This window comes from Canis lupus, chromosome 18 (genome assembly GCF_003254725.2).
Source record: "Canis lupus dingo isolate Sandy chromosome 18, ASM325472v2, whole genome shotgun sequence".
Taxonomy (NCBI): Eukaryota; Metazoa; Chordata; class Mammalia; order Carnivora; family Canidae; genus Canis; species Canis lupus.
Genome location: NC_064260.1, coordinates 39,550,272 through 39,575,628, shown reverse-complemented (window position 1 = coordinate 39,575,628; position 25,357 = coordinate 39,550,272). Strand labels below are relative to the sequence as shown.

The 25,357-nt window shown below is 35.0% G+C and overlaps 3 protein-coding genes across 3 annotated transcripts; 2 read left to right on the top strand and 1 right to left on the bottom strand.

Moving 5' to 3' along the window:
* Window positions 1-2,105: 2,105 nt before the first annotated feature.
* LOC112663674 (olfactory receptor 1052) lies at window positions 2,106-14,693 on the bottom strand. The gene is made up of 3 exons (XM_035701990.2): window positions 14,487-14,693; window positions 3,766-3,926; window positions 2,106-3,087 (listed from the first exon to the last, which is right to left on the bottom strand). Exon 3 carries the CDS (start codon window positions 2,932-2,934, stop codon window positions 2,176-2,178), a length of 759 nt encoding a protein of 252 aa, XP_035557883.2. The 5' UTR covers window positions 2,935-3,087; window positions 3,766-3,926; window positions 14,487-14,693; the 3' UTR covers window positions 2,106-2,175.
* On the top strand, window positions 13,363-14,304 carry LOC112663673 (olfactory receptor 8K5). Its single transcript, XM_025452747.3, has one exon. The coding sequence runs from the start codon at window positions 13,363-13,365 to the stop codon at window positions 14,302-14,304; it is 942 nt and encodes a 313-aa protein (XP_025308532.3).
* Window positions 14,694-20,183: 5,490 nt separating the features above from the next.
* On the top strand, window positions 20,184-21,143 carry LOC112663672 (olfactory receptor 8K1). Its single transcript, XM_025452746.3, has one exon. The coding sequence runs from the start codon at window positions 20,184-20,186 to the stop codon at window positions 21,141-21,143; it is 960 nt and encodes a 319-aa protein (XP_025308531.3).
* Window positions 21,144-25,357: the final 4,214 nt, after the last annotated feature.

Sequence of the window (25,357 nt, the reverse complement as noted above, 5' to 3'; positions counted from 1 at the left end):
AACTGCCTTTTCCATTTCACATAGAGAAATTTTTGTTGATCAATTGAATATGCTTGGCCTGTGCATTATAAACCAGCTACAGTAAAATCACTTGAATATTTCTTCAACTGACTCACAGGATTTGAGAATCCCAGATTGTGTCTACTGACCTTAACAGTTCAAAAATACAGAAAAAAAATGTATTTAATTCAATTTAGTTTAATGTTAATGCAAACATGTTTCCCTCAAATTTATTTCTGTTTGCTAATGGTAAAGGTTGGCATTATTAAAAGAAGGAAAACTAACAAGTCACTGAGTACTTACAGAATTAAGGCAATAAGTTTGTGTTAGCTTACATAGTCTGATTTTTAAATGTATTCAATGGAATTTTTGTAAATGATAAGTTTTCAGTGTATGTTCTTGGCATTTTTTGTTTTAGATCTTGAACAAGAGGGACACCTGAGTGGCTCAGTGGTTGATTGTCTGCCTTTGGTTCAGGTTATGATCCTGGTGTCCTGGGATCAAATTCTGCATCAAGCTCCCCATAAGGAGTCTGCTTCCCCTCTGCCTATGTCTCTGCCTCTCTTTCTGTGTCTCTCATGAAGAAATAAATAAATCCTTAAAATAATAATAATAATAAATCTTGAACAGGAGACTTAAAAGGAAAGAAGGTCTTGAATTTTACTGCAAAATTACTCTTTAAGAAATTACTCTTTAAGAACTAGAACTGAAACATTTGAAGTAGAAATCTTGAAGCTCCTGTTATACTCTCAAAAGTACTCAGAGGGCAACCTTGCTCCCTCTTCAGAGATTAAGACCTAGAAAAGCAGGAAATACGGATCAAATAACAAGTGTTTGAAAAAGCTGAGGTGGAATGATTCTATACCCAAACTCCAGTGTGTGTGTGTGTGTGTGTGTGTGTGTGTGTGTAGTTTTCCCACATTTTTATCCACAGTTAAATCTTTATGTAATTTTCAGCCAGAACATTACATCCTAGTGGTCAGAACTGAAGGCTTCTGACATTGCCCAGGCAGCCTGAGAGATCTCCCTCTTCAGTCCAATTCTGTTGATGTTAGTGGTAAGAAATGTCCACTTACAATTCAACTCAACCCAAGACCAGGTGTTACTTGTGCTTCTGACCAACTGAGTCCAAACTAGAGGTTTCAGTGACCCCATTCCTTGCCTTGATACATTTGCTATAGCAACTCTCAGAACTCAGGTAACCAGTTTACTCACTAGATTACTGGTATATTACAAAGAATGTCAAAGGATACAAATCAACAGCCAGATGAAGAGCTACAAAGAGTAAGATCCAGAAGAATGGAGCTTCTGTCTTCATTGAATTTTAGGCCTGGCTGGGACAGTCACTTTGGAAGTGTTCTGGTTCACCAATCTTGAAGGTTTCTAAACACATTCCTTTTGAGTATTTATGGAGGCTTCATTGCACAGCAAGATTACTTAAATCGCTGGCCATTGATAATTGATTTGATCTCCAGCCCCTCTTCCATCCCCAGAAATCAGGTGGTAGAACTGAAATCTTCATCCATGTATTCAAGGTCATTCCTCGGGCAACAGCCCCCAACCTGAGGTACTTCCAAAAGTTACCTCATTGACATCTTTTTTTCTCTTACCACTTGCCAAATTCCAAGAATTTTTGAAGCTCTGTGCCAGATGTTGGATAAAGACCAAATATATATTTCTTGTTACAAGTCACAATACCACAATCACTCTTTAGATTAAAATATAAGCCAACAAAGGTAAAAGTCAGCTATACAATTATATCTATATTCTGGGAATTTTGAGAAAAAAATTATTTTTTAGTAACTACTCTATTTTTATGTTCTTAATTGCAAGTGTTATTATACAATTATTTTCTCTAAATCATGGAAAAATAGAAATATAATACTGTATTTTGCATTGATTCAATGATTTACATCCTAGAATAGAGGATCTATATGATAGGTTACTGTTTTTGTGATACAACTATATGAATTAAATAGCTTGCCTTTTCCGCTTACCTCCATATATGACAAATAAGTGTGTAGAATGAAAAGATCTATACAATCTTTAAAAGCTTTAACATTCATGAAATTGACAGAAGTAAGAACTGACTGGCAGACACTGTTGTAGGGTTAGCAGGGACTTGAAATTAACAAGGGAAATGTGTCATTTCGATGGCCCTTTTGACAGCATCCTTTACTCTTTGTTCCTCAGACTGTAAATAAGTGGGTTTAACATGGGAATCACTAGTGTATAGAACACAGACACCACCTTCTCCTGCTCCACAGAATACTGGGAACTTGGCTGGATGTAGCTAAAGCTTAAAGTACCATAGAATATGGTCACAGCAGTCAGGTGGGAGGCACACGTGGAGAAGGCTTTCTGTCTGCCTGTTGCTGAGCGGATCCTCAGAATAGCAACAGCAATAAACACGTAGGAAATGATCACAATCAAGAAGGTGGCCATGGCAATGACTCCAGAGAAAGTTAAGAGCAACAATTCATTCATGGTAGTATCAGAACATGATAGCTTTAGGAGTGAGGGAATATCACAGAAGAAGTGGCTGACAACATTGGACCCACAGAAGGACAGTCTGCCTAAACTTACTGTGTGTGTCAATGAGTTAATCATTCCACCTATGAATGACCCAATGACCAACCCTACACATGTTCTCTTAGACATGGCTACACTGTAAAGCAAAGAGTTGACAATGGCCACATAACGGTCATATGCCATCACTGACAACAAGAAGCCTTCTGTGGTAATAAACACCCCAAAAAACAAATGTTGCACAATGCAGGCAGAGAATGAGATGGTTTCCTTCACAACCAAGAAGCTGTTCAGCATTTTCGGTGCAATAACAGATGAATAGCAGGCATCCACAAATGAAAGGCAGCTGAGGAAAAAATACATGGGTGTGTGGAGCTTGGGAGTTATTTGGATTATGAAGATCATACCCAGATTCCCCAGCAAGGTAATCGCATAAATCACCAAGAACAACACAAAAAGTATAATTTTCAGGTCAAGGTGGTCTGTCAGTCCCAAAAGAATAAATTCAGTTACAGCTGTGAAATTCTTTGGCCATTTGGTAATTCCTTGTCTTGAAATCTGAGATGGAAAAATAAGGAGATTAGAAGGGACAGGACAATCTGGTATTTATTAAAGACAAATACAAACATGTATAGAGTTGTGCCCTTGAATAAATCATTATTTTGCTGAACCTAAGTCACTTCATTTATTTATTTGTTTTTAAATATTTTATTTATTTGAGAGAGAGTGAGCATGAGCGGGGGCAAGGGTCAGAGGGAAAGGGACAAGCAGACTTCCCGCTAAGCAGGGAGCCTTATGTGGGGTTCTATCCCAGAACCCAGATATCATGACCTGAGCCCAAGGCAGATGCTTAACCAACTGAGCCACCCATGCACCTCAAAGTCTCCTCATTTATAATAGTAGAAGCTTGATTAGATTCTTGACTTTATTTCAGGGCTACTTATGATTCTATCCCACAAGGAAATATGTGAAAAAGCACCGATGCTCTCAAAAGTTTCAGTTGTCTTCATCATACCTCTATAGGAAGTTGATACCAGCATGAGGAACGATAATGGCAAGTGAAGGGAATTTGCAAAGTTCAATTTAAGCTCTGTTTTCAACTCTTCATTTTTAGATATAAAAGGAGTAAATTACAAGAAGTTCTAAAATCAGTTGTCCTGTTAACTATTTAGTTAACCCACACCAGCACTATGATATAACCAGAGAACTGGCAAAGATTATAAGGCAGGGGTTTACCTTCAAGATGATGCCATGCTCTTGACCTTCAAGATGATGCTCTTAAATTGCATCTCTGGATCTCCTAAATGGGATCTCTGGCCTATTCTGATGCCTCTTGATGAGTAGCACAGATGGAATCATCTTCTCTGAGATCCAGAGCACTGAAAACTACATCTTGCCTAAATAGAACAGTTAGAAGATTTCATAAGCTATCTGAGGCCCAAATGAATAAATTATGTTATTTCTGTTATTAACTTGTCATTATACAAATGCTTACCTACAGATAATGTGTGTAATATTCAATGTACTTAATTACTTGCTATATACATGTATATATAAATATAGGTCTAATTTTATATAAGTTCTCGTACACAATATATAGAGAAAGGATAAAATGTAAAATGTATGTAGCCATGATCATCTATCACTCTCTGGAGCACTTTTTTCATTTCCTCTATATAATGATAAATGTATATGAACATTATGGTTTTCTAAATCCAATTTCCATTAGTTTGGTTATATATACATTTTATTCAGCTTGTATTGTGTTTCTGTAAGAATTAATATATCTGTAATAGAATAGAACTCTCTCCCATATTCTACATTTAATAGTTAAGAGTGTGGGATGCCTGGTTGGCTCAGCGTTGAGTGTCTGCCTTCAGCCCAGGGCGTGATCCTGGTCCTGGGATCCAGTCCCACATCAGGCTCCTTGTGAGGAGCCTGCTTCTCTCTCAGCCTGTGTCTCTGCCTCTCTCTCTGTGATTCTCATGAATAAATAAATAAAATCTTAAAAAAAAAAGACTTAAGAGTGTATTTTTAGAAGTAAAATAATAAAATTTGGCTTATCTATATTCTATTGACTTATTTTAATTAATATATTTTAGGTAGTACAAAAGAGAAGTGGTTAACATTAACCCAATGATTTACATATGTTGCTATCACATACTGACTTACTGACTTGGGCAGACTCATTTATCTTCTTTCAGACTGTATACAATTACACCTATATCACATGATTACTGAAAAAAATAAGAGATATTACAAGCAAAATGCTATATATTTTAGGCGTATAAATACTCAAATTATAGATAAGATAGTAAGATATAATAGAAAGATAGATGATAGAGATAGATGCATGGATAGGTAATAGGTGATAGATAAGTAAGTAGATAAGAAATATATTGATAGGTAATCGCTATGTGAGATTTTTTAAAGGAAGATGTGGATGAATATAAATCATGAAAAAAAGTACTTTAGTCAACCAATTTACCTTTCCCCCATTTTAAATCTCTTGTTTATTTATTTAAAATGTATTTAAATGTAAATGCAATTGAATGATTTATTTCCTTTGATAAATTACTACCCCATAAATTTTCACAATTTCTCATATGCTAATTAAAAACTACCAAAACACTTACCAAATACATGCAAATAATGTTAACCCCAGACTTTTCAAAACTGAATATAACATTTGTCCATCATATTCTGAACTATCTTATGCAGTAGCTATTCATGTGACTATTTGCATAGAAACTGAAATTGAACAAAATTTCAATTCTGTGATCTATTCCCCATTCAAATGCTCAATATCTATATATGACTAGTAATCATTATCCTGGACAGAACAAATTATAGAAATGTCTATCACTGCAGAAAGTTGTATTGGTTAGAGTTATGTAACTATCCGACTCATCTTTTCGGAACACCAGTTGAAAAACATTTCCTCAAGGAAGGATTATGTATTGTACACAGGTTTTGTTGTAAACATAGAAATGGCATTTCCAAATGGAATTTAGAAATTCAATTATATCATGTTTTCAGGGATGCCATCCTCTGCAAAATTTAAGGTGATATTAAAGTAGAATGGGATGATAGGATGTGGAGTTAGATGAAATGACCTCTAACACTTTTAACACTCATATGATTCTATTAGATTTAAAACAAATTTTCTGACTAATCAGCTCAATATGAGGAAATTTAAATAAAAAAAGAAAAAAATTACAAAATAAATTGAACTTACCAAAAAAAATATTTTAAACCTTTAGCTTTAAAACTTCATTCCCTTTCCCTGGCTTTCCACTCTTTCTTTAGTCAAAAACAATTGAAGTTAATGATTATATGATATACAGAGCTATTACATTAATAGTATGTATCTGAAGATAACCCTAAGTAAAGTAATCGAAATCAAATCTTATCTATTAATGAACAACAAACAGAATAGCAAACTAATAAATAGTTTTAACATATTTCATTCTTTTCCTCTAAGAGGACAACTTTGGATACAAGTGTGAATATATGTATATATACACTTTACATGGGCCTCTAAGGAGCTCTAGTATTGCTTCCACATTATAGCATAACTGATGAAACCTTAGGAAACACGGTTTCTCAAGGGACTTTACATTTTCCTATGATTCATATATCTCCCTAACGTGCATAATTAACTAAAATGCTATAAAGAACTTAAGGAAATATCAAACAAAAGATGGGGAGATTTTTGAAAATCAGTAAAATATAATAGGAACAATAATGAATATAATCAGTTCAATAAAAAAGTGAATTAACTAAGTGATAAATAGATGTTTCTAGACTTGTTACAAACTTCATAAATACAAACTGTATTTAAGATGAGGAAACTGACAAATGTTACTGCTTTAAAAGCAACACATACACACACTAAACAAGCAAATTCTGATGGTGATAAAACACCTATCTCTATTTTCAATCTAACATGCAGAATGGGTTGGGAAAAATCTTGCTAGAAATCCAGTTTAGAGTTAGTGCTTATGATGTAGGGAGGATATTGGTGATCAGAGCCAACAGTTAAGAAATAATTCTTAAGATGTTTTTGGTGCAAAGAGGTGGTTTTATTAAAACAGGACCCTTGGACAGGAAGAACTGTACTGAGATCATGAGGAGTGGCTGATTATATTTTCTAGTGGGGAGGGGGTTAAGGACAGGTGTTTTGGAAAAAATGTTTTCAGGACCTTGAGAGGGCTAGCTATTGTTAGGAAAAGATCATTTATTACCGGTTAGTAAAAACTCAGTCCTGAGACCTTTCAGAGGTAGATCAGTTGATTATATCCTTAGAAGATGATTGCTAACATATATCTTGGGGGAATAGAGATAAAGGAAGTTTCCAGAGGAATCTTTTTATGTTAAAGTAGACTTATGGGATCATGGGGCATTGGGATAATGTTAAACTAAGACTACCTTTTGCCCTTAGCAAAGTATTAACATCAAGGCAGCTGAGCTCCCAGAGGAAGGTTACTCTGTTTGTTTCAAGAGTTTGTCAATGAACTATAGGTAGTAAGGAAATTTTGTTTCTTTTGCCTTTGCTTCCCACATCACTTACACTCATCAAACTAATATTTACTGTTGGATGATATATTCTAGGCATTACACAGTAGAAATAAGGGGTTATAAAAAATAATGAAATACTCATTTTTAAAAAGTTTGGAGAATAAATACCATCCCAAAGACACTTGCATCAGAATGTATAGAAATCTGGAAAATCTGGGAAAAAAGTGGATAATGATCATGGAGGATAATGAGAAGGATGTTAAAAATCAGACTGATAAGGGATAATTGCTAGCATGTGTTTCCTGAGGGCTCTTGTCAATCTGTGTAACTGGAATCTTGGATTTTAATAACTCTGCTCCTGAAAACAACTGGCAAATAGGACAACACATATGTAACAAATGTTTTCAGATATTTGACGAATGGCAGTTCAGGACTATGATCTGAGACAGAAAGGGCAAGTTTACTAATTTCTGACATGGGGCAGTGATTGGGGCACATGGAGGACACATTAGTCAAGTTGAAGTGAAAGCACAAAATCAGATCAGGAAGGGCTGAGGTGCCCAGAATGTGCAAGCTGAGTACTGAGGCTCAGTACTGAGTGCGAAGACCTAAGAAAAGTGATTAAGATGTTAGCATGGAATTTGAGACTTTGAATGACTCTAAAGTATACGTATTAAGGTGAGACCCCATAAGCCCAGATCAGGAGCAACTACCAGGGATCTGTATGATGAAAACTAGTGATTCACCCAGGGTGGGATACATTCAAATTCTGTCAAGCCTTAGTGAGGAAGCTGAATATCTCAGGCTTCCAGTGGAGACAGCAAAAGAGAGAACTTGCCCCAGAGGAAAGGATTCCCTATACTTCTAACAGAGCTCAATATTAAGTCTCAAAACGATTAAGTAGATTTGCAAGTAAATAAAAGTAAATAAACTCCCTGCCAAAATAAAACAACACTGTTTAAAGAAAGATTTAAAAATTTCCCACTCAACTGTAGAATGTTTGTTGTTTAGCATCCAAAGTTCTATTTCTGGGATCCCTGGGTGGCGCAGCGGTTTGGCGCCTGCCTTTGGCCCAGGGCGTGATCCTGGAGACCCGGGATCGAATCCCACGTCGGCTCCCAGTGCATGGAGACTGCTTCTCCCTCTGCCTATGTCTCTGCCTCTCTCTCTCTCTCTCTGTGACTATCATAAATAAATAAAAATTTTAAAAAAAGAACATAAACATCTTTAAAAAAAAAAACAAAGTTCTATTTCTCAGCAGGTTGAAGAAGTAGGAAAATGGTATTCATAATCCCAGGAAAAACAAATCATCAGTACTAGACCTAGGAATAACAGATATAGTAGAATTAGCAGAAAGGGACTTTAAAACAGTTGCAAATATTTGCAAGAATTTAAATGCAAATATGTACATTAAAAAGAGAAACAGGAATTATGATTGAGAGCCTGAATGAGTTTCTATGGGCAGGAGGTACTATTAGACATGAATAGTTTGTGTTCACTTTTTTAACAGCAGACTAGACACTGCAGTAAAAGAACTAGTGAATTTGAAAACAGGACAATAGATCTTACCCTTAATGAGATTGCACTAAACATCTAAGGTTGGTGGAAATATCCAAGGTTGATTGGATCTGAGCTCAGGAAACACTGTAGTTGAGCCAGTCATTATAGTAACTCATTGCATTACAATAATTGTTACAGATTTGCCATATGAAAGGACAAGGCATGTATATCAGTCATTTAAAGATGAGGGTTTTAATATCAAATCTTCTACTTGTCAACTGTGCGACTTTGAGCAAATCATCTAAGCTTGGTGTCCTCTGAATATAAGAATAGTAATATCTAACTTACTGAAGTTAAATGATATATTTTAACCCAGTGGCCACTAATATATTTGTATGTGAATAATAAATTCAAAGAAAAATCCTTTCTGATTATGATACTATTTTCAAATTTATCCATGATTTTTGGAACTATTCCAATTTTACTGGGATAAGGCCATGTCAAAGTATTTTCCATTGTTACTGTAATCATTGACTGTGCAAATGAGTGCATTTATATCACGTAAGTCTCTGTGGAACTGTACAGAGCATTTATGTTGTTTTGTTCCTTTCCTTAAATTGTCCCTTACAGTTTTTCACTAGGGAATATGTAGGATGTCCTGGATAATTAGTAGGAAACACAAAGCAATTTTTAAAAATCTCTCAGATGATTTGGGCATCATCATCTGAATGAATTACATATGGCTTTCTCAGGGAGCATCATAAGGAGAAGAGAAGCATAAATTCTCCCAACCCAAAGAAAAAATAAAAGTAATCTAGAAGAAGAAAACCCAATTGTTGAACGGTGAGTGTATAAGACTTGTTCATTTTGATTATCACCTGGGTGTTGGTAATTTCCCATGATTCCTGGCTTCTGACAATGGATGCTATTATGGTCTGTGACAGCTGATTCTTCTTACTACACCACAAAAATTCATTATATTTTTTTTAATTGGAGTTTTCCTGGAATGGAATGGTCTTTTGGGGGCTCTAAATTCTATGAATTGGAACACCTGGGTGGCTCAGAGATTGAGCATCTGCCTTTGGCTCAGGTCATGATCCTGAAGTCCTGGGATCGAGTGCTGCATCAGGCTCCCCGCAGGAAACCTGCCTCTCCCTCTGCCTATGTCTCTGCCTCTCTCTGTGTGTGTATCTCATGAATAAATAAACAAAATCTTTTTAAAAAATTATATGAATTGACTAGATATCATAGATCCATTTGCTTTGTGATAATCAACAGTGGAATTTGGATATTAGAAGTGAGGAGGACGTTATCTGAAAAAAAGCATCACTGGTCTCATCAATTAGAAACTATTAAGGTTAGGATTTCTAAGTAAAATACAGAATGCCAAGTTACAAATGACTTTCAGATAAACAACAAATAATTTTTAGTATATGTCTTATGTGGTTTAATAATTCTCTTTCAGATAAATATATCCAGAGAAATATTTGAAAAAGAATATTTTAAGATATATATTTCCCATGCAGTATTTTATAAACTACATATAATTTTAATATAAGGACTCACAGTCATGAGCTTGTAGATATTTTAAGTTGTTCATTTGTTTTCTCAACTAGATGCTTACTACTTGTTCATTTGTGCAGAATGGGCTTTACAAACTGATTGAGTAGCCTGGCAAAATATAGAATGACTTCTAAGAGTTATGGAGAAAGCTCAGAACCTCATATAACTCCTTACTAATATTACCATGTCTAAAGATTGAAAAGTCATCCCTTTGCATATGTTTTATATACTGCCTTCTCTAATGGAAGTATTTAAAACATTTACATCATGATGTTCAAAACTCTCCAGAAATCCACTTCAACATAAGAAGAATGGACAGGGCATTAATATCTATTTAAAATCTTGATAGTAATTCTTTTGATAAATACTCAGAAGTAGGGTTCCTAGATCACATGGAGAATTACTAATCAACAGGTATAAAGTTCCAGTTAACACAAGATGAATAAGATGTAGAGATGTGTTATACAACATTGTGCCTATAGTTAGCAATACTCTATTGTACATTTAAACACCTTTTAATGAGGTAGATCTCTTGTGAAATATTCTTACCATAATAAAATAAAAATTAATATGAAAAAAAGAATAGGCAGGGTAAAAGAATCCAGAAGTCTTCAGAGGGAGGTAATAACTGATACCGAAAAGGGAAATGAAATCAACAAACACTAGAATAATTATTAGCAATACATTAAAGACTTCAAAGTGTTAGGACCAGTACTGGGATTCTGAATCCCTTTGTTGGCTCAGGGCATTTTTCATTCTGCAGGAATATCCATCCTAGCATCTCCTGCAACACTTGGTGCTTATTTGTGAAAAACAAAATGCCCTGAAAGGAAGGTGGGACCCAATGGAAAAACAGCAGACAATATCTGTCAAAATGGGGTAGAAGTGGCTCACCAATCTCCAGTATTCCCTCACTTCTCCGTCCCCATTCCTGGAATCAAATTGGCTCACTTGACACTAAAAACTAGCAGATTCTGAGAGTTCTGACAACTGCCACCAAGTAGCTTCAGGCTCTAGCTGACCTTGTGGTAGGCTCCCGGGAGTTCCCTTTGATTGGCAGAAGTGTGTACATTGACTCATTCGGACTGACCGTTGTGCAGGCTAAAGCTAGACATCTCATTACATTATAGTAATTCTATTCTTTTTATCTGTTCAACTCCAATTATTTCTCTAGTGGAAAGTCATGCTTACAGAGTTCCATGTGTTCACTGAGAAACTGAGTGTGAAAGGAAGGAATCCAGGTGGGTTAAGCTAAAGCAGTTTCACTGTCTTCAATCACTTTGTTTTATTGACTTCCTGTGTAAATTTTATGAAATGATAAAGGAAAGACAGCACTGAAAGTTTTGCAAATGACAGTGCTATACTCACACTATACCATTTTACAGTTCAAGAAATAAGCTAATAAGTGCTCAAATAAATATGTTAAATGCTTCATCATATCCACAGTGGAAGGATTAATCTATGCATATAAATAATCATAGTAGAGGAAATATAGTATATAAAATTCAATATTCAAAATTCCTGAATATTGATATAAACTGTATATTTTAGCAGGAAGGGATCCCAGTCTGTTTTGTTTTTTTTTTTTTTAAGATTTATTTATTGGAGTGCCTGGGTGGCTCAGGCAGTTAAATGTTTGCCTTTGGCTCAGGTCATGATCCCAATCATGATCCCAGGGTCCTGGGATAGAGCCCTACCTCTTGGCTCCCTGCTCAGAGGGGAGCATGCTTCTCTCTCTTCCTCTGCCCCTTGCCCCACTCATGCACATATGTGTGTTCACTCTATCTCAGTCAAATAAATAGATAAAATAATTAAAAAAAAAAAACACCTTATTTGGTATGCCTGGGTGGCTCAGTGGTTGAGTGCCTGCCTTCAGCTCAGGGTGTGATCCCAGAGTTGTGGGATGGAGTGCCACATCGGGTCCCTGCATGGAGCCTGCTTCTCCTTCTGCCTATGTCTCTGCCTCTCTGTGTCTCTCATGAATAAATAAACAAATAAATCTTTAAAAAATAAAAAAAGAATAAAATTAAAAAGACTTATTTATTTATTTGACGAGGGGGGATGAGCAGAGAAAGAAGGAGAGAGAGTCTTAAGCAGACCCCTGCTGAGCCCAGAGCCTGACACTGGGCCAGATTTCATGACCCCGAGATGACAACCTAAACCAAAACTGAGAGTCAGATGCTTAATCAAATTCACCACCGGGCACCCCAGGAATGGATCCAAATCTTCTGCATTTTGAAGCTTATAGTAATTTGAGATTTTGTTTTATTTTTTTTAAAAGGAAATAAAAATGATACATGTAAGTTGTAATATAAATGTAAATATTTACTTAGAGTGGAAAAGTAATCTTAAAAGTTTAGTTGTAAACAAATCAATAGTCAAAAGCATCATAAAATCTATCAATATGCTTTTATTAATGAAATTCTATATATATCTCAGTCTTTTGGGTGGTAGAGGTGTTCTTAGAAGCTGTTCTTACACCAGAATGGATAACACTATTCTGTGATAAATATCGTTGATTTTTGAAACATATAGATATACTCACTAACCATCAAATAAAGTATTATTTACTCAATCTCCCCTTAAATGGATCCCACAAATTCCTGCAGACATGCCAATGCAACTTGATATTAGCTGAAGTATGATGTAGCAGAGGTTGGAATGGAGAGAGAAAGTGGGCTTAATTGACCAAGGCAAAAATATTTTACATTTTTAACTTTTATAAAGGTATATCACTTTATTAGTCATTGTTAAGTCCCCACCCAGGGGAAAATGCTACTGAGGAAACTTAAATCTCAAACTTCATTAGCTCCATATTACTTCTGCTTCTTTCTTTAAGAATATCAAAATGTCACTGGAATTCTCATACAAAATTGGAAGTGTATTAAAGAAAAATTGTGATATAATTGCGTAGATGAAATAGTCAAATAAATCTATATCAGTGTTATTTTAAAATCGGTGGGTATAAAAATATATAAATAAATAAACAAATAAAATCGGTGGGTATGCTGACTCTATTTAGAGTTTAATCATCCATATCAGTGCATGGGTTTCATATGGATCCTTCCTGCTGAGAAGTAAAAGATTCTATCATTTATTTTAGTTCGAAATCAGATGTGGGATTTATTTTTCTATCCCTATTACAAAGAAAAATCTACATTCTGTCTACAAATATTATAATTTGTTTAAATGATACTACATGAAAGCTGATAGCAACCTGTTTCTTCCCAGAATAGCTAACTGGACTCAATGGGTAAACAGAACCTAACGTCAGTGACTGAGTTCATTCTGATGGGAGTCACACGGCAGCCTGAGCTTCAAGTTCCTCTTTTTGGGGTCTTCCTCATCATCTACATGATCACAGTGGTGGGAAATTTGGGCATGATCACCTTGATCCAGGTGGACTCCCGCCTCCACACACCTATGTATTTTTTTATCAAACACCTGGCTTTCATTGACCTTGGTAATTCTACTGTCATCTGTCCCAAGATGCTGGTAAATTTTGTTGTGGACCAAAATATCATTTCTTATTATGCATGTGCCACACAGTTGGCTTTCTTCCTTATGTTCATTATCAGTGAATTTTTCATCTTGTCAGCTATGGCCTATGACCGCTATTTGGCCATCTGTAACCCTTTGCTCTACAACGTTATTATGTCCCAGAGACTTTGCTACATGCTGGTGGGCATTCCATACCTTTACAGTACCTTTCAGGCTCTACTGTTCACTATTAAGATTTTCACACTGACCTTCTGTGGATCTAATGTTATCAATCATTTCTATTGTGATGATGTTCCCTTGTTACTTATACTCTGCTCAAATGCACAAGAAATAGGATTGTTGATCATACTATTTTCAGCATTGAATTTGATCTCTTCTCTCCTGGTAGTCCTAGTGTCCTACATACTAATTCTGACATGCATATTTCAAATCCATTCTACAGAGAGCAGGAAAAAAGCTTTCTCCACATGTGGTTCTCATCTGACAGTGGTAGTTGTATTCTATGGGTCTCTGCTATTTATGTACATGCAGCCCAAATCTGCCCATTCTTTTGAAACTGACAAAATGGCCTCCGTATTTTACACTTTAGTGATCCCCATGCTTAACCCCTTAATCTACAGCCTAAGGAACAAAGAGGTAAAAAATGCTTTCCGCAGGTTCTTTAATAATCAATGCAAACTTCGTATCTAATATTCTATGGAATATTGTTCTAATAAACTATGATAAAGGCAAATGTCACTTAATAATCTATCTAATCAATATAATTACATACTTTGTGGCTCCAGAACAAAGACAATGCACAAATTGTTTCTCTTAGATTTAGCCAATATATTTATATATATTTAGTTTGGATCTTAATTAAATGAACTTACCCAAAACATTCTTTGCCTTTGGTTCAAAGTTTCTTTTAGTTATCCCATTGGACCTCACATTTGTCCCACTGAAAATCTTTATTAAATACAGCATCAGTAAACCAAGTGTGTATTTGTTTCTGTCAGTTTTGTTGTTGTTGTATTTATTTTTATTTTTTGGTTGGGAGGATGTAGGTATCTTCTGAATCTTGTTTTCACTGCATTTTCTGAACCCACAACAAGGTATAAACAAAGTGAGTCTCCTGCAGATAATGTATAGTGGTATCATAATATTTTAATCCATTCTGTCAATCCCTACCTTTGGATAATTTAACTTATTTACATTTAAAGTAATTACATTAAAAGGTCTTCTTGAGTTTGTGGCTCAACACTAACTTAGGCATGCCTACAGTGAAAAACCACAAGGTGGTTAAAAGAAGAAGCATGGAATTGTAAACTGAACAATTCCAGAGTTCACACAGGGCACGAAGACATGAGAAAACTAGAGTGTAGAGCCCATGTTCAACACGCAAGCATCCAATAGAAGTCTCAGAGGTAAAAGCTGCTTTAGATTCCTACTCACATAGTTTGAAAATAAGTCTCAAAAAGTCAGGTAATCCTTGTTTATAACATTATTAACATTGTTTAACATGGTTTATAACTTAATAATATCTTAGGAAGACAAAAAAATTATACTACTCATTAATATAAAATTCACAATATTCAGTATCCAATCACAAATACTGCACATATATGAAGGCAGAAATAAATGACCTCACCAGGAGATGATTTAAATAGGTCCTGAAATGACAGTGATGATAGAATTATTAGGCAAGGATTTAAAACATATTATAAATATGTCTAATATACTGAATGATTGGATAAAAGCACTCACATTTTGAGGACACAAATAAAACATTTTTAAATGACCAAATGGAACTTCTATAAATAAAAATACAATATTAGGTGCAAACAAATATATATTGGATGAGAGTAACAGGAGCTGAAAAAAAATGACAACTATACTTTTTTTTTACTTTAATAATATATTTTATTTAACCCTATATTTCCAAAATACAATTTCAATATATAATTGAATGGAAAATATTAACAAAATAGTTTCCATTTTCTTTCTTTTTGTGCTAAGTCTTCAAAATTGAATACTTTACACTTAGAGAACATTCCAGTTTTCACAGGAACATTTAGTTTTCAGGGGAAATCCTTAATCTGTATTTTGATCTTATAAAATTTATAGTTGAGGAGCACCTGAGTGGCTCAGTTTGTTAAGTGTCCAATTCTTGATTTTGGCTCAGGTTGTGATCTCAGGATCATGAGTTCAAGCCCCACTTTGGGCTCTGCACTCAGCAGGGAGTCTGCTTGAGATTCTCTCTCTCTCCCTCCCCTCTGCACTTCCCCCACTCACATGCCTGCTCTTTCTCTCCCAAATAAATAAATAAATCTTAAAAATAAATAAATAACAAAATTTATAGTTGAAAAGGAGATTCACATACCTAAGATGCTTCGAACATACTAAAATTTTTCTCAATTACTGAGGAAATTATTACTTTTTAAGTTTAGAGTAATTAAAAGAAAATAAAATATCAGGTCCTCAGAAGCACTAGTTACATATGGCTAATAGCTACTATACTGAAAAGAGCCTCTTTCTAGATTAGCATTCTGTGAGTGGAAATTCTATATGTATTAAAATGAAGAGAATGAATACAAACATTTCAGGTGAACCTACCTAGTAAGAGTGGAATTAAATGATTTATTGAGAATGACAGATCACAATTAGGGTAATGGGGGCACAGGAGGGTCAGTGCCAGTCCAGCCTCCAACTCTAGTAGGAGCCTGATGGGTTTGCCCTCATATCAAGGGACAGGGAGCTCCCTCACTCCAACATGGTATCTCAGCATAACATGGACTATGGTTGAAGAGTATGATTACTGGCTCCACTTGTCCCATTGATTGTGTCTTCTCTTAACTCTGTCATCCTAACTTCTATTCCCAGTTCCCCAAAAAATCTGAGTGTAGAGAGCAAAATGTACTCTCTCATGTCAAGCAGGAGCCTTTGTCAAGCAAGGGCCTGTGTCAAGCAATGATGCAAGCAGTTAAGGTACTGCACCTAGGAGATATCACCAGGACCAGCATCAGCTGACACCCCAGTGGTTAAGTGACAACTACACTTAAATATATCACAATAGAGGCTATCCCAATGAAGCCAGAGAGAAAACAAAAGTTGGATAAATACTATGAAAATAGTCGAAGTGATCTGTAGAACAGTAACAAGCTGCACACTATATATTTAAATGTAGGTCCAAGTAGAAAAAAAAAAAAAAAGAGTATGTGAAGCAGAAACCCCACTGCAAGAAATGTTGGCTGCAGATTTTTTTCCAAATTAATTTAAAACAACAATGATATGTATATGTTTATATATAAGTATATATATATATGTACGTATACACACACACATATATGATATAAAAGTTAAAATTATTCTAAGCAGGAAATTATACCAATATCACATTCAAATTTGATAGAGAAATCCTTAAACCAATGATAGAGAAATCCTTGATAAACCAATGATAGAGAAATCCTTAAAAAGAGATAGAGAGGGGATCCCTGGGTGGCGCAGTGGTTTGGCACCTGCCTTTGGCCCAGGGCGCGATCCTGGAGACCCGGGATCGAATCCCACGTCGGGGTCCCGATGCATGGAGCCTGCTTCTCCCTCTGCCTGTGTCTCTGCCTCTCTCTCTCTGTGTGACTATCATAAAAAAAAAATTAAAAAGAGATAGAGATTGTCAGCCCTGGCAGCTCAGAGGTTTAGCTCTGCCTTCGGCCCAGGGCTGATCCTGGGGTCCTGTGATTGAGTCCTGGGAGGGCTTCCTGCATGGAGCCTGCTTCTCCCTCCACCTGTGTTTCTGCCTCTCTCCTGTCTCTCTCTCTCTTTCTGTCTCTCATGAATTAATTAATGTATAAAATCTTTAAAAAAAAGAGAGAGAGATGAAAGATATTTTGTGAACAAAGAAAAGATTTACCACTGATACACTGGCAGCAACAATACAAATCATAAAACATTGTCTTATATCAATTTATTGTCCAGTAAAAGTATCTTTGGATAATGGATGCTGTATAACCAAAATTGCATAATCTATTTCTAGAAAGTCATTCTTTCATTTACTCATGGATTTTGTGTGTATGTGTGTATGTGTGTGCTTGTGTATGTGAGAGAAATATACCCATATGTGCATGATATTGTATAACTAAGATGCTAACTGAAGCATATTTATGATTTCCAGGGTCTAGTGATACTGTACAATTTATTTATTCAGTTAGACACAGGCACAAAATACTTTTTAATTTTTCTCAATGGGACCTTCTAAGAATTAACAGACTCATGATACTCTCCCTCAAGTAATTACATGCATTTTTTTTTATTCTGGGGTCAGATTAAAATTTTAACAAAATGAGTCTCAAGGGGGTAGGAAAGTGTTTAAATACATCCTGCAGCAACCAGTGAAGATTAAAACAAAAGTCATAGTAGATTCTCTAGTAAGGTAAGTAGAAAACACTGCCCTTTGAAAATGTCAGTGTATAGCTTAAGCTGGTTATCGTCAAAGTCTCAATGGGCACTATGCTCTGCAAAACTTTCTTCCTTTGCAATAGACTTTTCTGTCAGTAATAGGATTCGTGTATAGGAGAGACCTGTTCTGTACTCTCTGGTACTCTGAGCTGTGCTTCTCAAACCACCTTTGTTTTCATATAACTTACTGCCTCTGTTCTCTATTTTAACAGGAATCTTTGTGTATCCTTATTTACCTTATTTTATTCCTGTTCCACTTTTCATTTCCTATTGACTCAGGGTGACCTTAATAGAGAGAAAGACTGTTATTATCTATATGAGAATATATTCTGAAGACAGAATAACTTTTTTGAATTTTGACTCCACTACTTACTGAGTAACCTTGGTTAAGTCATTTTTTTTTTTTTTACTTTCAAATGGATATGGTCATACTCTATACTTCCTAGAGGTATTGTGTGCATCATATGAGTTAATGTATGTAAATTGCTCAGACAAGTGTCCAGCACATAGTGAATTCTCTATCAACGCTTCATATTTATCCAAATTCTTTTCACCAAGCCTCTTTAGATTAATTTCCATGAAGAATTAATAAAAAATTGGAATGGCCAAATCCTTTTAGTACAAAAGCAATGTATGTTTGGAAGAACATTAGAAAAAGTGATTCAGGGGCATCTGAGTGGCTCAGTTGGTTAACTGTCTGCCTTTGGCTCAGGTCATGATCTTAGGGGTCCTAGGATTGAGCCCTGTATTGGACTTCCTGCTGAGCAGGAAACCTGCATCTCCCTCTCCTGCTGCTCCTGCTCTCTGTCACTATCTCTGTCTCTCTCAAATAAATAAATAAAATCTTTAAAAAGAAAATAAAATGTGATTTAATAGGCAAAAATACCAATATGGCAAATGTGTACAAAATATTAATAACAAATTTCTGAGATTAACAAATCACACCACTAGTTTTTTTACTGGGTAAATGAACTGAGCAACATTACGGTGAGAATATTGAAATATATATTTAAAGTCAGAGTTTTCCTGAATACCACCTTATGCATCACTCCACCAACCATTAGAAAGTTTTTTTTTTAATATCTTCCCACATTAAACAGGTATGATCATTGTCAATAAGGTAAGGTTTATGGTTTCAGTGTAGATATTTGTTCTCTTTGCTTCAAAATTTTAAAAAGCTGACCTATAATACATCTTTTGATATACTTAAAACATCTGTGGGTCCAAAAAACAGGTCACTGTATCAAAACAATCATTTAAAAGTATTTTTCCACTTTGAAGAATACTTGAGCAAAGTTTCCATCACTGCATGCTGTGTGTAGGTCTCATTCTATCACAGGGGTGTCATCAGCTAGGAATATCAGTGGGCCCATGCTACTCTTGGTCTCAGAGGGCTTGGAGGACCTGGATTTCTGCCTTTATTGGGATCAAGGGTGAAAGGTCTAGAGTTTTGTTAGTTTACTCTTTATTGGTGCATTTTAAAATAGGAACAGGAATTAAAGCTTGGGAAGAGAAATGCAGGGTCTCTCCAATAGTCAGCTCTCTAGGTCACCCAGGGCTTTCCAAAATATACAGAGACCTCATGGGCAGAGTGGCCTGACTCTTTACCTAATTGTGTAGCTAGCAATATGCTTATTTGAGATGGATGTTTTTGAAATTGATGCATTGGCAATGAAAAGCTTAATCTCAGGGATTTATATTACAATCAAAAAAGCTGATTGTCAGGCATTAACACTACAATGTGAGTGTAGATGTTTGTAGTTTGAGCCTAATGGTAAGAGGAGTCTCCATTTACATTTTATGATAAAGTATATCTGTATCTGGGTGCCAGGTGGCTCAGTCAGCTAACTGTCTGATGCTTAATTTTGGCTCAAATCATGATCTCAGGGTCCTGGGATTGAGCCCAGCATGGGGATCCACATTCAGTGCACAAAGTCTGCTTTAGATTCATTCTCTCTCTCTCTCAATCTCTCTCTCTCTCTCTCTCTCTCTCTCCTCCCTTAAAAATAAATAAATAAATAAATAAATTCTTAAAAAAAGCATATTTGTATTTCATGCATAATATTTTAAATTCTCTTAGAAGATAGCATCCCCAATATAATATAGTGCTTTTATACCTTACACAGCTTACCAAGATGAACCATATGGATAAACAGAATTATACTGCAGTGAGTGAGGTGACTGAATTTATTCTCATGGGAATCACCAAAAACCCTCAACTTCAAGCACCCCTCTTTGGAATCTTCTTCATCATATACTTGGTCACGGTGACAGGCAATCTGGGCATAATTATCTTGACCCATTTGGACTCCAGGCTACAGACTCCGATGTACTTTTTCCTTAGACATTTGTCAATTACTGATCTTGGTTACTCTACTGTCATTGGCCCAAAAATGATGGTAAATTTTGTGGTGCACAAAAATACAATCTCCTACCATTGGTGTGCCACCCAGCTGGCAGTCTTTGAGATTTTCATCATCACTGAACTGTTTATTCTTTCAGCAATGGCCTATGATCGCTATGTAGCCATCTGCAAACCTCTTTTGTATGCGGTCATCATGGCAGAGAAGGTACGTTGGGCGCTGGTCCTTGTTCCCTATCTCTACAGCATATTTGTGTCTCTTTTTCTTACAATTAAGTTATTTAAACTGTCCTTCTGTGGATCTAACATTATCAGTTATTTTTACTGTGACTGCCTTCCTCTCATATCCCTGCTCTGTTCTGACACACATGAGTTAGAATTGATCATTTTAATTTTTTCAGGCTGTAATTTGCTCTCTTCTCTCTTGATTGTTCTTGTATCCTATATATTTATTCTTGTGGCCATTATCAGAATGAACTCAACTGAAGGGAGATACAAAGCCTTCTCCACCTGTAGCTCCCATCTGACAGTGGTGACTGTGTTCTATGGGACATTACTCTTTATTTACCTGCAACCCAAATCCAGCCATACATTTGATATTGATAAAATGGCTTCTGTGTTTTATACTCTGGTGATCCCTATGCTGAATCCATTGATCTACAGCTTAAGGAACAAAGAAGTAAAAGGTGCTCTGAAGAGAACTTTAACCAATGGGTGCAAAATCCCCACTTAGTCTCTTCCTTTTCAGTTGCAAAGTTAGATCCAAAAATCTTTCTTTAATACTCCATTAGTCCAACTATAGCATCAAAAGGGAGGCAATGTTTTACCTGAGTGTTTATTTCATTTTCTGGATAAAATAGTTCCTCTTGTATCTCCCTATACTCTTCTCCACTTCAGTTGAATAAATGAATAAATATTGTAGACAGATAGTTTAACTCTCAAGTGATATTAAAGGTCATATTGGAGCCTATAAGCAAATCATATTGAATTTGGGCTTGTAGAGGTTAAAAAGAAAAAAACCTTAGTCAAAATTGAATAGAATTAATCAGAGTAATGTATATTTTATAGCAGTCACTTCATATTAACAATAAATAAGATTGTATCATGAAGAATGTGTAGGCTAGCCAGGAGGCAAGTAAGTAAGTAAATGTGTGATTATAACAGAACTTGAACAAATTGTTTCAAGAATCTAGGCTAAATGGGAAATAAAGTATATTACCTCAGAATGAAATGTTCAATTGGATTGAGTTTATATTTTCTACCTCAAGGATACAGTGGTCATTTGGGAAGATTTTTTCATTAAGAGCATGAGAAAAATATTGACTGATTATGCATCCCTCTGGACAGATCCTCAAACTATATAGCTAACTTTGATTTATGACAGCCTGATGATAAGCTGATTTATGATTGCCAAAATCAAGATAAAGGAATTATTGGTCATCTATCAGAATGACATCAACATTTTGAAAAATCTATAGCAGTAATAGCAAAGATTAAAGATAAATGAGACATTAATGTCTATTTCTTCTCCTCCATCAGACTGTATATACAGTGACAATATTTTGCATGGACTATTGCTAACACAAGGCTTCATTCACATTGTGCACTCACTCAGCAAATGAATGGATTCTTAATATCTTAGTCTTCTCCTTGTTGTTTAATGGGCATTTTTTAGATTTTAAAAATATATACACTACCTCAATAGTGTATGTTTCAATTTCCTTAGAAATTCAAAGTTGAAACTGGGGAATTAAGTCAAATATAAACTGTGGCCTCCATGTCCCAAATTCATGTATATTACTTATTTTTTTTCCCTTCTTGTATTGTAGTATATTTTTTTTTTGTGTATTGTAGTATATTAACAGAGTTGATCTTAAGTGTTCTCACCGCAAATAGAAAAATTAACTATGTAAGGTGATAGATATGTTAATTACCCTGATTGTGGTAATCATTTCATAATGATAATTTTGTAACATACACATATATCATTGTTGTACACCTTAATTATATCCATTTTTATTTAGCAATTGTAACCTCAATAAAGCTTTTTTTATTTTTAAAAGTCAAAATTAAACATGACTACAATAAAACATAAATGAAACACAATAAAAGAAATAGAAAGTTGTATTCTCTGATCATATCAATTTTGTTTACCATGTTGGTTTGGGATTCTGTCCTAAGCATATGTTATTATGAATACATTTTATTTTCTAGAATAACCTTTTATATTATACTACACAGTCCTTTTTAGTCATATATGTTTTTCTTTCCCAAATTCTATTATTTCCGTTGCTATCCACAAACCAAAAGTAAAGTCAAATAATATTAATAGCATTCTTCTATATCATCCATTATAAAAGGGCTTTACAGAAATAATAATGCACCATACCCCTGCAACTTATTTTTCTTACTTGAGAATTTATCATTAGCATCATTCTTGGTCAATAAACATTAGATATCATTTTTAACATAAGCCTACAAATATGTGGTATCCATCAATCACTATGTTTGCCATCCCTTGATTGATAGACACTTAATTGTTTGCCTCTTTTTATTTCTGTGGGGTATCCATCAATCACTCTGTATGTGCCATCCCTTGATTAATGGGCACTTGATTGCTTGCAGCTTTTTATTTCTTTCACCATTATTAAAACAAGAGCATAATAAACAGCTTTATACTTATGACATATATACTCTTGCTTTTTATTTCTAAAATAAATGTAAGAGTTCTTTCACATTCCAATGATATATTGGTAGATGTTTTATAAACATACATAAATATTTGAAATAAAAAAGAAAATACAGAAGAAAAGTGTTATGCATTGTAATTTTTCCCAAGTAGTATTTTTATTCTATTATTTCTTAAGAAGGGACATTAATATTTAGTGACATATCATTTTCATTGTGCAATTGTATAATGAAGTTGCAAAATGTCAACAATAGATGATTGTACGCATCAGCTGACAATCAGGTGATTATTATAAGCAGATGATATCATGAGCTATTTGAAAGTTTAGATGCGACATGAATGGTTCTAAAATATTACCGTCTTTTCTACAGGAAACTTATCATGTTCTTGACTTCATTGGATACAGCCTTTGTCCTTAATCACCATGAAGTACATATTCTCATCATAATTATAATGATAAATAGTTTAGAAATAATGCTATCAACCTACACGAAAAACCTTTAGTATTTGTATACTCTCAAACCTTTTCCCAGAGTTAGAACTTTTAGTTTTCCTCAGTGTATTTTCAGTGCATATCTAATTAATGGTTTCATGCATTCAATATTTTAGCTTGGAAATTGGGATTTATTTAAATCAATTATTAAATGACAATAATTACAAGGCCCTAATGAATCAATTGAAAAACTCACCCTCCAATTATTTTGAAAAGTCCTTGAGATTAATTTCCTACATGGACTGCACATTGATTTCTTGAATCCCTTTCCTATTACTTTGGTTTTCAAAAAACAGCACAATATACCACTTCTTGAAGGGATTTTCTCAAACACTTCAAATTTCTCAGTGTAACAGAAAGCCATTAATTCTAGCTTTAACAAGCTGGGGAGAGTTGATGGAAAAAGAAGAATGTGGGGCACCTAGGTGGCTCATAAGTTACGTTCCTGAATCTTGATTTCAGCTGAGGTTGTGATTCAGGGTAATGAGATCAAGTCCCACATCAGGCTCTGTATTAAGTGTGGAGCCTACCTAAGATTCTCTCTCTCTCTCCCTCTGTCCCTCTCTCTATGCTCTCTCTCTCCCTCTTTCTCTTAAAAAAAAAATACCTCTCTTAATACGTCATCCTAAGCATCCAATTGGTTCATCTTTTAACTTACCATCATAGGGTTGAGACCAAAGTACAGCTTCTAACAGGACTCAGTGTTAAGGTAGGGATCAGATTTTAATATGAAAATAGTTTAGTAACTGCTACCAAATGTGATTCTTTTCAGAGTAGAAAGTTCTAAGCCTAACCTCATGATATACAAATTAGGTACCTCATGTCTGGCTTTAAGTCTGCTTCTATACAGCACAGAAAAGATCCGGAATAGCTAAAACAATTTTTAAAAAGGAACAAATTGGGAACATACAATATTGACTGAATGACCAACTATAGGGGCACCTGGGTGACTCAGTGGTTGAGCGTTTGGCTCAGGTTGTGATCTGAGGAGAGACTGGGGAGACTGCCTCTCACCCCGCCTATGTCTCTGCCTCTCTCTCTGTGTTTCTCATGAATAAATAATTTTTTTTAAAAGAAAAGACAACTATAAACCTAAATCTAGAGAATAGAGAACCCCAAACACATGGACATATGTATGTTCAATTATCAGCTAAGAAGCTAAAGAAATTTAATAAGATTTATATATATCTTCCACAAATTAATAACAAGAGTCAAATAAACTAATAAAAATGGAGAAAAGGATCAGAAAAGACAGTGTGCAGAAGATGTATGAAAGGTCGATACACATGTCAAAAGACCAACATCGTTAGTCACCCAGGAAATGAAATTAAATAACTATGAGCTACCACTTGTCACCCATTAGCATGGATAAAATTTAAAATACTAGATTGCCAAGGGCAAAGAATCATATCATCTGCTATGTTCAGTTCCTGAAATCATCACACATTGCTGATTGGAGTGTACAGAGGAACTTCACTTTGGAAGACAGTCTTGCAGTTTTAAGTAAAGTTAAATATGTCACTACCATATGTCCCAAGAATTGCCCTCCTCAATGCTTACCCAAGAGGAATGAAAAGATGTCCAGAAAAATATATGTGTGTATATTAATGCCACGGATTACTTTAGTTATGACAGCACAAAATGGAAATGTTTCAGCTGTCCATCAATAGATAAAAAAACAATTGTAGTAAATACATAGAATGGGGTCTGACTCACCAGTAAAATGGTCTAAGTTGTCCATGAATTCAACAGAGTGAATAAATTT